Source organism: Agelaius phoeniceus, chromosome 3, assembly GCF_051311805.1.
Source record: "Agelaius phoeniceus isolate bAgePho1 chromosome 3, bAgePho1.hap1, whole genome shotgun sequence".
NCBI lineage: Eukaryota > Metazoa > Chordata > Aves > Passeriformes > Icteridae > Agelaius > Agelaius phoeniceus.
In genome coordinates, this window is record NC_135267.1 from 3,489,703 (window position 1) to 3,502,125 (window position 12,423).

The 12,423-nt window shown below is 44.4% G+C and overlaps 1 protein-coding gene across 2 annotated transcripts in view; it reads left to right on the forward strand.

Moving 5' to 3' along the window:
• The window catches only part of MSRA (methionine sulfoxide reductase A), a 239,439-nt gene that overhangs the window by 151,726 nt on the left and 75,290 nt on the right, over positions 1-12,423 (forward strand). For both annotated transcript variants that reach the window (XM_054629434.2, XM_054629435.2), the window contains exon 5: positions 6,537-6,643. In XM_054629434.2, coding sequence (XP_054485409.2) covers positions 6,537-6,643 — 107 coding nt within the window. The remainder of the gene's footprint in view (positions 1-6,536; positions 6,644-12,423) is intronic.

Consider the following 12,423-nt stretch of genomic DNA (forward strand, 5'->3'; position numbering starts at 1 on the left):
CAGCAATGAGGGCCCAGTTCTGGTGCCCAAACAGAAGTGCCTTTGCCATATCAGATGCTTTTGGGTATTATCCCTGTTTTCCAGCAGTTAGAGAATGTGGAGCTCATTTCTGCCCTCTGTTGTGTCCTCCTCTTCCACACATCCCTGCTGCATGCATTTTATTTGGGATTGCAGGCTATCAGGATCTCCAGGCAGGCTTGTCTCACCAGCACAGCCACACAGCCAGGAGGGATAAAGGCTGAGCTAAATCCACTTAAATTTAGATGTTTCCATGGGCATGGAGGGGTTCAGCTCCCACTGGTGTGGGAAGAGCTGGTCAACACAGTTGACTCAAATGAGGCATCAGTGTTTGGTCAGTTTTGGTTGCCTAAACCAAACCTCAGTTCCAGCTTCACCAATAAATATGGATAAAAATTTAATTCCCTTCCCATATTCATAGAATCATGGAATTATCTGAATTGGAAGGGACCTTAAAAACTATCAAACCCCCCCTGCCCCCTCCATGGACAGGGACACCTTCCACTATCCCAGGTTGTTCCAAGCCCTGTCCAGCCTGGCCTTGGACACTTTCAGGGATCCAGGGGCAGCCACAGCTTCTCTGGGCACCCTGTGCCAGGGCTTCCCCACCCTCACAGCCAGGAATTCCTTCCTAAATCCCTCTATCCCTGCCCTCTGGCAGTGGGAAGCCATTCCCTGTGTCCTGTCCCTCCATCCCTTGTCCCCAGTCCCTCTCCAGCTCTCCTGGAGCCCTTTTAGGCCCTGGAAGGGGCTCTGAGCTCTCCCTGGATCCTTCTCCAGGCTGGATATTCCCAGCTCTCCCAGCCTGGATCCAGAGGGGCTCCAGCCTTTGGAGCATCTTTGTGGTTTCCTCTGGAATTTCACCAGCAGGTTGAGGTTCATCCAGCTCCCAGATAGGTTTTTAAGAGAAAGTACCTCTGAAAAAGCCTAATGCCTATTTATGGCAGAAAATGTCTAAAATCCTGTCTAAATCCAATCATTTAACTTTTGATTAAAGTGAAGTTCAAGTTTGATTAAAGCAAAAGTCCCCTACAATAAGTTTAGTTCCATTAAGGATGATTTATGTGCATAATTCACTGTTCTATTCATCTGTTCTGTGCACTACTGGTAAATATGAATTTTCAATTAATAATTAGAAATGGATTAACACTTTTGCCTGCCAGTGATACCTGAGTTAACACTTGAGGTTTGTTGCACTTATCCAAAACAAACCTGTGAGGGGTTTTTTTCTGGGTTCAGGTTGATGATGCACTTCCTTCAAAGGTCAAAGAGCATTCAAAAATGCATTTATACATTGTTATATCTGAAGGAATTATTAAATAATGAATATACAGGAAACTTTTCTTCTAAACCAAATCTTCCTGGAGAATTTCTAGTTTTTAAAAATATGTATAAAATATTTGAAGTGTTAGAGGAGCAGTATTGCCCCTGCTATGTGAATCATGGAATGGTTTGGGTTGGAAAAGACTTCAAAAATCTTTTAGTGCCAAAAGAGGACCAAAACCAGTGTTTCTTCCTTGACACTAAAAACTGTGTATATTGAAAACTTTCTAAACCTTGTTGACAGTGCAAAACTTCTCTTTATTATGTACAAGCTCATTAATTCTTTTAAACCTCCTGAAGAAACTATTTTCTATTTAAATTATACTTCCTGCACCACGGCACCTTGAAAATCGCCCAGAACTCTCAATGCACAACACTGTAACGAAATTCTTTCTTATTAACATTTTTCTCCTTTAATCATGTGCCATAAAGAGTTTTACTTTCCCCTGGCAACTTTTAAGCTGTATGGATGTAATCATTAGAGTGAGTGATGACATCAAGCCAGGCTGACATGGTGCCATTGATTTTTACTAAATAATGATATGATGAGCTGGAAGAAGGAGTTTTATTAGTCCTAACTCAGCAAGGATTGATTGGGGAGAAGAAAATGACCAATCTGTATCTCAGGTTGCTGCAGGTATAAGAAAATAAGTGACAGCTGCAGGAAAGTCTATAAATCACAGGAAAAATTATGATAAAAATAAGAGCTATGAACTGCCCTTTAAAATTTCACTGGATGGCAGAGAAGAGTCGAAGAGACCTCAGCCATTTATCTCCATTATGCCTGGGATCCTCCGAGAATAGCAAAGTTGACGGATGATGCCATTACCTTTTTTTTATTATTTTTAAATGGAGGGAAGATAAGGAGTGGTGTATAAGTGTTACTTTCAAGTCATTAGAGGGTTGAGTCTTTGAAAGAATTCCTTGATTTAGCCAATGAAATAAAGTGTCTTTTGCTTTAGCTTTCTGTAGGTAATGTATTAAACATCGGCTTTTTTGAATCAAATCTGCTTGTTTGCAGTTTCTAAAGAAAAAAAAACAGTCCTGGGAAATATGTTTTTTTTATTAATCAGAAAGTCACAGAATGGTTTAGGTTGGAACAGAACTTAAAGATCATCTCATTCCACCCCTTGCCCTTGAGCAGAGACACCTTCCACTATCCCAGACTGCTCCAAGCCCTGTCCAACCTGGCCTTGGGCACTTCCAGGGATGGGGATTCCATATTCCAGTCCATATACCTGTCATTCAAACCAAAGGAGAGCCAGAATTCATTGCTTTGATGCCAAAGAATATGAAGAAGACAAAAACTAAGTCATTCCTACCCAGGTGCATCAGAAGACACCAAAGTGTTGGTAAGAAAGGGATTTTTAGAGCCATTTCTTTGCCTATTATCTACACTTGGGCAAATATCAGCTTTCCCAGTGGCAGTGTGTTTATATTCCATGGCAGTTTCAACCTGGGAGCTGTTCCTTTGACAGAATCTGGGAGCTCATCACAGCCCTCTTCTCTCCAGCCACCATCCTCTCACCACAAATTTCCATTTCATATACGTCAGAGCTCAGCTCTTGAGGGCTTTTTGTGGTTAATTGGTGCTCCGGGCTCTGCTGGCACAGTGAGGACATTTTGTGTTCTCCAGAGTGGTCAGGGCTGAGCTCTGCTGAGATGCTTTCATCAGCCAGAGGGAAATTCCTGAATATGATCCATGCCCAACATCTGAACACATTTGGAGCTCCCTCATCTACTCTGGCTCTCCAGAGACAAGAGCTTACAGTGACAGCCCAGTGCTCACACAGGATCTGGGCTGTTGGATTTTTGACTTTTTCACACTTTGGCACCACACAACCATATCCAAACCCCACATGTTTTTGTCTTTTGCCAGAGAGGTGCAAATTCTCTGCTTTTCTCTCTGTTCTACAATCAGTCTCTCTATCAAAGAATCTCTTTGACAAGAAGATTTCTGGCTGTTCCCAGCGCATCAGCTGATTTTCTTTGTTTCAGGCCTCACCAGTGAGTGCCTGGCTGTTACCTCAGAGGTCTGTTTATTCCTGTTCCTGCTGGATGTGTTCCTGATCACCTGGTCAGGGACACAGGGTTTACCTTTTCCAGTCTCTGTCTTGCCCCACTGATATTACTAAAGTAGATCTGGATGAGAACAATTCCTTCATGGAAAGAATTGTCCAGCCCTGGCACAGCTGCCCAGGGCAGTGGTGGAGTCCCCATCCCTGGAGGAATTTAAAATCCATGTGGATGTGGCACCTGGGGACATGGGTCAGTGGTGGCCTTGGCAGTGCTGGGGGATGGTTGGACTTGGTGATCTCTGAGGCCTTTTCCACCCTCAGTGATTCTCTGATTCCTCAGGGTTAATAAATTTTCTTTAAGAAATTCAGATGTTCCAACTTTAAGAAGGAACCTGTTTTTCATTTCAGTCCTGAACAAAAGGAAGGTTCAGGTCCTACTGGCAGATTTCCCTATTATCCCTGAAGAAAAGATTGATTTACTGGAGCTACCCTAAAAGCTATCCCTAAACTGGCAGGTTTTGCTCACGGCAGGGGATGGCACTGGGTGAGCTTTAAGGTCCCTTCCAACCCAAACTGTTTTATGATTCTATGAAAATGTATTTCCTTGAAGTGAAGCCCTCAGGAACGGAATGTGGCTTTGGGTGCATTGTTCAAGAGATAAATGCTCTTTGTTGCTTGGATGTTGTCTTATTTCCCACCTGGATTTTGGATACTTTGGCTTTCAATTGCCCTTCCAAGTTAAACCCCTTTGGCAAGACTGAAGAGCCTCATTTCCCTGGTTGTTTTTTTTTTTTTTTCTCCTCTAGAAATGTATTTTTAATTTAGAGTCAGTTCTCCTCTTAACCTTCTCTTCAATAAATTAATTAAGCTGACTGGTTCCTAGATACTATGTCATGGTGGCACGTGCAGATATTAAATAATCTGATTTTTTCACTCAGAGCACTGTGCATGTGAGCTCATACCAAACTTACACTCCTAAATTCATGCTGGAAACCAGCACCCTCTGTAGTGATCCTCCATTTAGAGAGATTTTTGTAATCTCCTCCCTAGTTGGTTGTTAAACAGTTTGTTAAGCAATAAATAGATTTGCAGAATGTTAATGCTTAAGCTCAAGCATCAATCAGCATTAACATATTCTGGCAAAATTAAAGCTTTCCTGGCCTGTCCTCATTTTATCCCAAATTGGCTTTACCAGAGCTTCCTGCCACCCTGGAAGAACTTCCAAAGGAATGAGCAAAATATCCTCTGGTGGCACTTGCCACTATTAAGTATTGATGAAGAACATTGTTATTGCTTTTATTGTAATAATACATTTTAACAGCTAAAAATAACCCAAATCATCAGAAAACTCCAGAAGATGTTTTGGAATTAGATTCTTTCATGTAACTGTTGGTCATTGAATGGAATTTTTGTCCTTATACATATTTTAAGATATTTTTGTGTCTTGTTTTTCATGAATATTTCAGGCAGTTTTTGTTTGTTTATTGTATTTCCCTTTAAATAATTTTTTTTGTTGCCCTGGGGAGTCTAAGAGGGATAAATCCATGATTTAATGAGGAGTAGTGAGCTGATGGCATTTTTTCCCTCCAGTACCACAGGCTCTTTCTCCATCCTCTGTCCTTTGCCAGGGGGGTATCAGGACATCCATTTCCTTTTCCATTTCATCTCCACAATCCTGACACTTGATGGGAATCCTCAGAGGGGCTTCTGCAGCCTGGTGGCAATCCTAACACCAATCCTGATGATTTCCAATTTGTCTTGGATTGCAGCTTTTTGGGAGGACTCTGTCTGCTGGTGTAGATGAACTTGGGAGAGTGAAAAAGTTGGAGTTTCTTAAGCAAAGTCAAAATTAACACATTTTATTCCAGCAAAGCATAAAGTCGGGTTCTTGAACACAGAATTGGGAAGAAGGGGAGAAAAGCAGTGGTAACAAAGCTGCCAATGCAGCTGCAGAAGTGCATGTCCAGAGAATTCTTGATGCTAAAGCTGCTCTGAGGCTGGTGTTTGAGTTTAGGGAATGATCCACAGCAAAGCTGGCTGGAGAGAATGGGAATGGGAATGGGAGTGGGAAAGGGAATGAGCCGTGACTTCCCAGGACTGCAGTGCCAAACCAAATCTGGGCTGGTCGTCTGAGGGGACAGTTGTGCCCTCTCTGCTTTGGCCCAGTGTTTTGTAGGTTTTCAGGGAGAATCCATCCCTTATATTTCAAATTTGTACATGAATGACTTCATACATCAGGTCTTTTGAAGGGGTTACACGTATCAGCAGGAATATCACAAAATCCTGGTGCCAAACTTTCCCATCCAGCCTGGTCTTGAACTCTTTCAGGGATGGGGAGTCCACAGGCTCTTTGGGCAGCCTGTCCCAAAAATAACTATTTTTCTCCAAAAGTATTTTGTACCTCTCTCCCATTAAGTTGTATTCCCACACCACAAGAAAGATTATGAGCACTTGATAAAATCAACATTTTTTGGTAACCATTTGCATGGTCAAAAATCAGGGTTTTTTAAGAGCACCATGATTACAGTGACTGCAGATTAATTATTTAGGGTTTGACATCTGTATTTGACTATTGTGTGATGGAACAAAACCATAAAATGCTCATATTTCATTTCCATGACATTTAAAAGGAGGTATCAGCATTGAATCCTTTCAGGACTCTTTAGCCAAAGACTTGGACTCCCTAATGCTCCTTGCTGAGTGTGCATGGCAGAAACTGTGCTGAATTTACTGGGAAGTGTCCCATGGCAAGGGGTTGGAATGAGATGAACTTTAAGGTCTCTCCTAACCCAACCCAACGCAACCCAACCCAACCCAACCCAACTCAACCCAATCCAATCCAGCCCAACCCAACCCAACCCAACCCAACCCAACTCAACCCAACCCAGCCCAACCCAACGCAACCCAACCCAATTCAACCCAACTCAACCCAACCCAACCCAACCCAACCCAATGCAACCCAACCCAACCCAACCCAACCCAACCCAACCCAACCCAGCCCAACCCAACTCAACCCAACCCAATCCAGCCCAACCCAGCCCAACCCAACCCAACTCAACCCAACCCAACCCAACTCAACCCAACCCATGCTGGGATTCTCTGGAATGGGGGGTTCTGGATTTCTCCCTGCCCCCAGGGAAGGAGGGAAGCTGATCCCCCTGCCTTGTGTCCCCCCAGGGATGCGGCAGGGGAACGATGTCGGCACTCAGTACCGCTCGGCCATCTACACCTTCTCCCAGGAGCAGATGGAAGCTGCCCTGAGATCCAAGGAAGAATATCAGAAGGTAACACTGGGCAGGGGGTGGAATGGCTTCAGCTGTGAGCACAAGGTCACAGATGTCACCAATTAACACAAAATCACACTCCCTGTGCGTTGCACTCTCCGTGCGGCTGTTGCAGCTCCTCAGTCCAATGCCCAACTTGCATCATAGTTGCTTTAAATTCCAACTTCTAGGATTTTTTTTTTTTTTGGTGTGAGTAATTTTATAACCATGCAGAAAGAGAAATAGCTCCTTGTGCAGAGATATTTTGAGTCTCTTCTACAGATTTATTTAGTGTGGGTTCAGCAGAACAGAAATCTGTGAACTTAAAGCTACTCAAGCCTCTCTGGACCCCAAACCCTGAAGGGTGAACCCAAAATCCCAGATCCAAGAGTTCCTGAACATTGCTGATCAATAACTGAGCTGGATAACTCAGGATCACCCACTTGATGCTTATGAGATACTTCTATCAAGCCTTTCCATAAATGTCTTGGCTGAGGTGTGACAGCCTGTGACTTACTGAGAGTATTTGTTGTGACACAAGGATTTGTGTGAGAGAACATCAACCAATTCCCTTTCTTACACTGAGTTTTCCCCTGTTTTCCGGGGAGAATGCATTCTGTCTCTTTCCTGCCACTTTGTTATTTAAGTAAAGGCAGAGGGATTAGTATCCTGCAGTGCTGTTGCACTGTGGTGCTGCCCAGTGCTCTGCAAAATCCAGATTCTGCAGCAGAAAAATATTAAATTATTCTAATTTATATGAAAAAAACCCCACTCACCTGGGACATCAGGGCAGTAAACTTAAGTAGTACCAAAAGACAATCAGTGTTCATTATATTTAATTATACAATCACCTCACAGGTGTTATGTTAAAGAACCAGGTATTTGGGTGAATATTTGGTGTGAAAAGTAAAAAGCTCTATTTACATCAGCCAGAAGGTCTCAAAAGGCAGCAGATTTTTTTTTACCAGTGTGGGTATGACTGGGTGAGCTCCTAGGACTGGATCCTACTTGCAATTGGAATTATTGTGAGTGCAAAGAGGTGCTCAGGACTGCCGGTAAGTGATTTCCAGATCTGACATCTGTGTGCATAAATGAAGTGCTCAATGACTTATATTTGTTTCTGTGGGGGGTAAGTCACCCTTGCAGGTGTTTATCTGGTGGTTTTGGAAGACATTTATCATTCCAAACTTCTTTTTACTCATTATTTACCTCAGATCCACTGCTTTTCCAAATTCCTTTTATTCCTTTCCTTTAGCATCTGCTGACCAACATCACCCTGCAAATCTTACAGCTTTAATTTGCTTTCCCAACTCTATTATCCTCTGCTGTTATTTGTCATTAAATAAATACTGACATGAGAGCAAAATTGCCATGTGTGAGATTGCAATATGATATTACAGAAATTTCCATCATCAAATAGATCTCCTTAATGGCACCATTTAAAATTTACCTACTTTGAAAAGTGTGTGTAATTAGTACATTTATATAATTAGGCACAACTGTAAGTGAGCACATGTAGAGTTTGTTTTTGCACTGAAGTGGGGAAGGAAGGGACGGTGTTGCCAGCTAAGGAAACCCAGCAAATATGCACTGAAATTCCTCAGGGATGTGTGTTTCCCATGTATTATTAACAACAATATCTCCAATATTATCTACTGGGGTATTGCAGGAGCAGTGGAATGGTTGTGTGGGAAACACACTGAGCAAACAATTTGTTCAGGAATCCCTTTTCATATTAAATGCTGTGCATTCCATTATTTTAATGTAAATGTAATACAGCCACTTTCCTTATATTGCAGCAATTTAAAATAAATATCAAGCTTTTTCTGGCAGTGACACATGCCAGATAATCATGGATAAAAATGTGGGAATGGCACAATTTTTTCTGTGATAAGCAGTGCTGCCTGCAGCAAGGGAGGAAGGACTAACAAATATTACAATAACTGCAGTGTGCATGGGTGACTCCAGCATTTTTTAGCACTGAAAAGGAAGAAAAATAAAATGTCATTTATTTTTTTGTTCACTGAATAATTGTGCATGTGCTCTTAGATGTGGTTGGAACTGAGGGGCTCAAAGAGCCCTAAAAATGGCCTTCAACCAGAAAATGATGGGTTTGCTAGATGAGGTTTGGGGTTTTTTCCTAACTGGCTTCTGGTATCCAGGGAAGGGAATGGAGCTGGGGAAGGGGCTGGAGCACCAGGAGGGGCTGAGGGAGCTGGGAAAGGGGCTCAGCCTGGAGAAAAGGAAGCTCAGGGGGGCCCTTGTGGCTCTGCACAACTCCTGACAGGAGGGGACAGCCAGGGGGGTCAGGCTCTGCTCCCAGGGAACAGGGACAGGATGAGAGGAAATGGCCTCAAATTGTGCCAAGTTGGGGTCTAGACTGGATATTAGGGAGAAATTCTTCACAGAAAGGGTGAGCAAGCATTAGAATGGGTTTCCCAGGTCAGTGGTGGATTCACCATTCCTGGAGGGATTTAAAAGCTGTGTGGATGTGGCAGTTGGGGACATGGATCAGTGGTGGCCTTGGCAGTGCTGGGGGATGCTTGGATTCAATTATCTTGGAAGGCTTTTCCAACCTCAGTGATGCTGAGATTCAATTTTAAGTGACAATAATCAGATTTATTACCAGGCTGTGAGTGAGACCCTCGGGGTGCCCCGAACCCAAGTAGCCTGCAAGGTCCCATCTATTTTAAGTTGTGGAACTTATTGCTGATTCCTGCAGCTGCTTTGAGAGCTGAGAAGTGGCAGTAGAGCACTGAATTCACATCCAGCCATGGGGCTGGAGCTGCTGAGGGAGCTGAGTGCAGGAGTCAGAGTCAGCTGCTGGTGACAGACTGTAATACAATAGTGCTGCTGCTAAACGGTGACACAATGGAACTGTAATCAGAAAAACATCAAATGAGGGCCAGGCCTTGGTGAAATCACTGTGAATGAGCAGCTTTGCCTGAAGCTGAGGTTTTTTAATACAGGTGAACCTGAGGTTACTCAATTTTCAAGACAGTTGCTCAGCTGGGTTTAGTTTTCAAATGAATTATCGAGGCAATTGTAATCCAGAGAATGAAATCAGGGTGGGAAGAAGTTTGTATTCTTTTCTTTTTTTCAGAGTCAGACCTTGCAGTTGTTTTGTCAAGCACTAGCACTGGGTTGTAAGGCTGCAAGAATACACTGAGTGCCTCCCCTGCAGGGAATTACAGAATGGTTTGGGTTAGAAGGGAACCTTAAAAATCATCCATGGGCCATGGTCAGGGACACCTCCCACTATCCCAGGCTGATCCAAGCCCATCCAGCCTGGCCTTGGACACTTCCAAGGATCCAGGGGCAGCTACAGCTTCTCTGGGAATTCTATTCCAGGGCCTCCCCACCCTCACAGCCAACAATTCCTTCCCAAATTCCCATCTATGCCTGCCCTCTGGCAGTGTGCAGCCATTCCCTGTGTCCTGTCCCTCCATCCCTTGTCCCAAGTCCCTCTCCAGTTCTCCTGGAGCCCCTTTAGGCCCTGACAGGGGCTCTGAGCTCTCCCTGGTTCCTTCTGTTCTCCATGTGAACACCCCCAGCTCTCCCAGCCTGGCCCCAGAGCAGAGGTTTTGGGTGGATGAATTCCATGGGATAAGGAACACAATGAATTAGCAGAAGATGCAGCAATCCCTGCAGCACAGCAGACACTGGGAAGCTTCCATCACCTTTCTGTGATATGATGTGGGAACAAACAAGCAAAACCCTCAGGTGCAAAAATAGGACCTTTACATTTGGTATCAAGGAAAGAGATTGAAAAGCTGGAGTTTCCTAAAGCATTCCAAAAGCAATGAGCTTTGGAGCAGCAACCTGCAAGGAGGTGAAGTGGTCAGGATTGTACTTGTCAAAGCTGGAGGCAGGGCTGTTTACAGACCTCTGAGATCTGCAGTTCTGAGTGGTTAATTCCATGAAGGAATGCCTGGCAGTGGGAATTTGCAACCTTCATCTGTGTTTTATCTGACTGCTGTGTGAATTCAGAACAGGCTTTGCCTGGGAGATGGTTTTTCATGTGATTTTTGGCTGGGAGAAGTTAAATAGCTCCTTTAAAATGAGATTGTTTTTATTAAAGCAATACAATAGTCAATAAAAAAATAACACCTGCTTACTCCTCTTCAAATTTTGTCTAATTCAGAGCTTTATGTGTCAAATTATCTCTGCTTCACTCTGCTGTGAATGGCAACGACTTGATTCCTGATTGATGGTGGTGGCTCTTGTGGAGACAAGCAAAGCTGATCTGATAAGCTGAGCCATTCTTTGGGTTGTAATCACTTTTCTGTGCTGCAGAGATACCCTTTGTATGTTCATGCCTCTTGGAGAAAGCTACATTTGGCTATGGATGAGGAGGTTCTGTGCGAGCACTTGAGAACTCTTTTCATGTTACTGTAACTGCAGAAAATTTGACTTTGCCACTCTGATAAAATTCGAGCACCTCAAATTGGGGAAATCTCTCAAAACTAATCCTAATCCATTTCTTGAAGACAGTGGCAGCAAGATAAAAGCATTAATGGCATGAATTTAGGATGAACTTGTGGATGTGTCTCTACCTGGACTTTGGCAAAGCCTTTGACAGCATCTCCCATGGTTTATCCCTGGAAAATCCAGCAGCCATGGCCTGGGCAGGTTCCCTCTGGGCTGGGGTGAGAACTGGTGATGGCTGGGCACAGGGAGTGCTGGGGAATGATGCTGCACTTGGTGACACCTGCCCTCTGCAACTCCAGGCTGGGGCAGAGGGGCTGGAAAGGGTCCTGGGGGTGCTGCTGACATGAGCCAGGTGTGCCCAGGTGGGCAAGAGGCCAAAGTGGCAGCTCTGGGGTGGCAGCAGGACCAGAGCAGTGCCTGTCCCCTGTGCTGGCACTGCTGGGGCACCTCCAGTGCTGGGGACAGCTCTGGGACAAGAGGGACGTTGAGGGGCTGGAGCTGTCCAGGGATGGGAATGGAGCTGGGAAGGGGCTGGAGCACCAGGAGGGGCTGAGGGAGCTGGGACAGGGGCTCACCCTGGAGAAAAGGAGGCTCAGGGGGGCCCTTGTGGCTCTGCACAACTCCCTGACAGGAGGGGACAGCCAGGGGGGTCGGGCTCTGCTCCCAGGGAACAGGGACAGGAGGAGAGGGAACGGCCTCAAACTGTGCCAGGGGAGGTTCAGTTTGGACATCAGGAAAAATTTCTTCATGAAAAAGGTGATTAGATGTTGGAAGGGGCTTCCCAGGGAGGAGGTGGATTCCTTAAAGCCCATTTCATTCCACCCCCTGCCATGGGCAGGGACACCTCCCACAATCCCAGGTTGCTCCAAGCCCTGTCCAACCTGGCCTTGGACACTTCCAGGGATCCAGGGGCATTCCCTGAAGCAGAGAAGTGCCACCATCCCATGCTGAGTGCATCCTTCTACTCTTCCTGTTCCCCAGGAATGCAGCACATGGTGCTTGTTTCTATTAATGCTGAGAAAGGCAAGATTTTTTTTTTTTTAATATAGCTTCCAATTCTGCATTTATTATCTTCACTTGATAAAGGCCAGGCATTTCATTTGGCCCTTTGGCTGTTGCAAATGCAGGTTATCCTGTATTTGGATTTAGAACCAGGAAGAGCAGGATGAAACCAGACTTTGTATTTTGCAATCATTTTTTCATCTGGGAGGTCATGGGTGTCACTGAAGGAGCCATTTGCTTTATTGCACTGGGAATGTGAAGTTTATATTGGACATTTAAACTAATGCTAGAAATTGCCCTGTAATAAACTAATGTAAATATCAAATGGATTTGACTTTAAGAGTGGGTTGTAAATAAAACATTTCCTG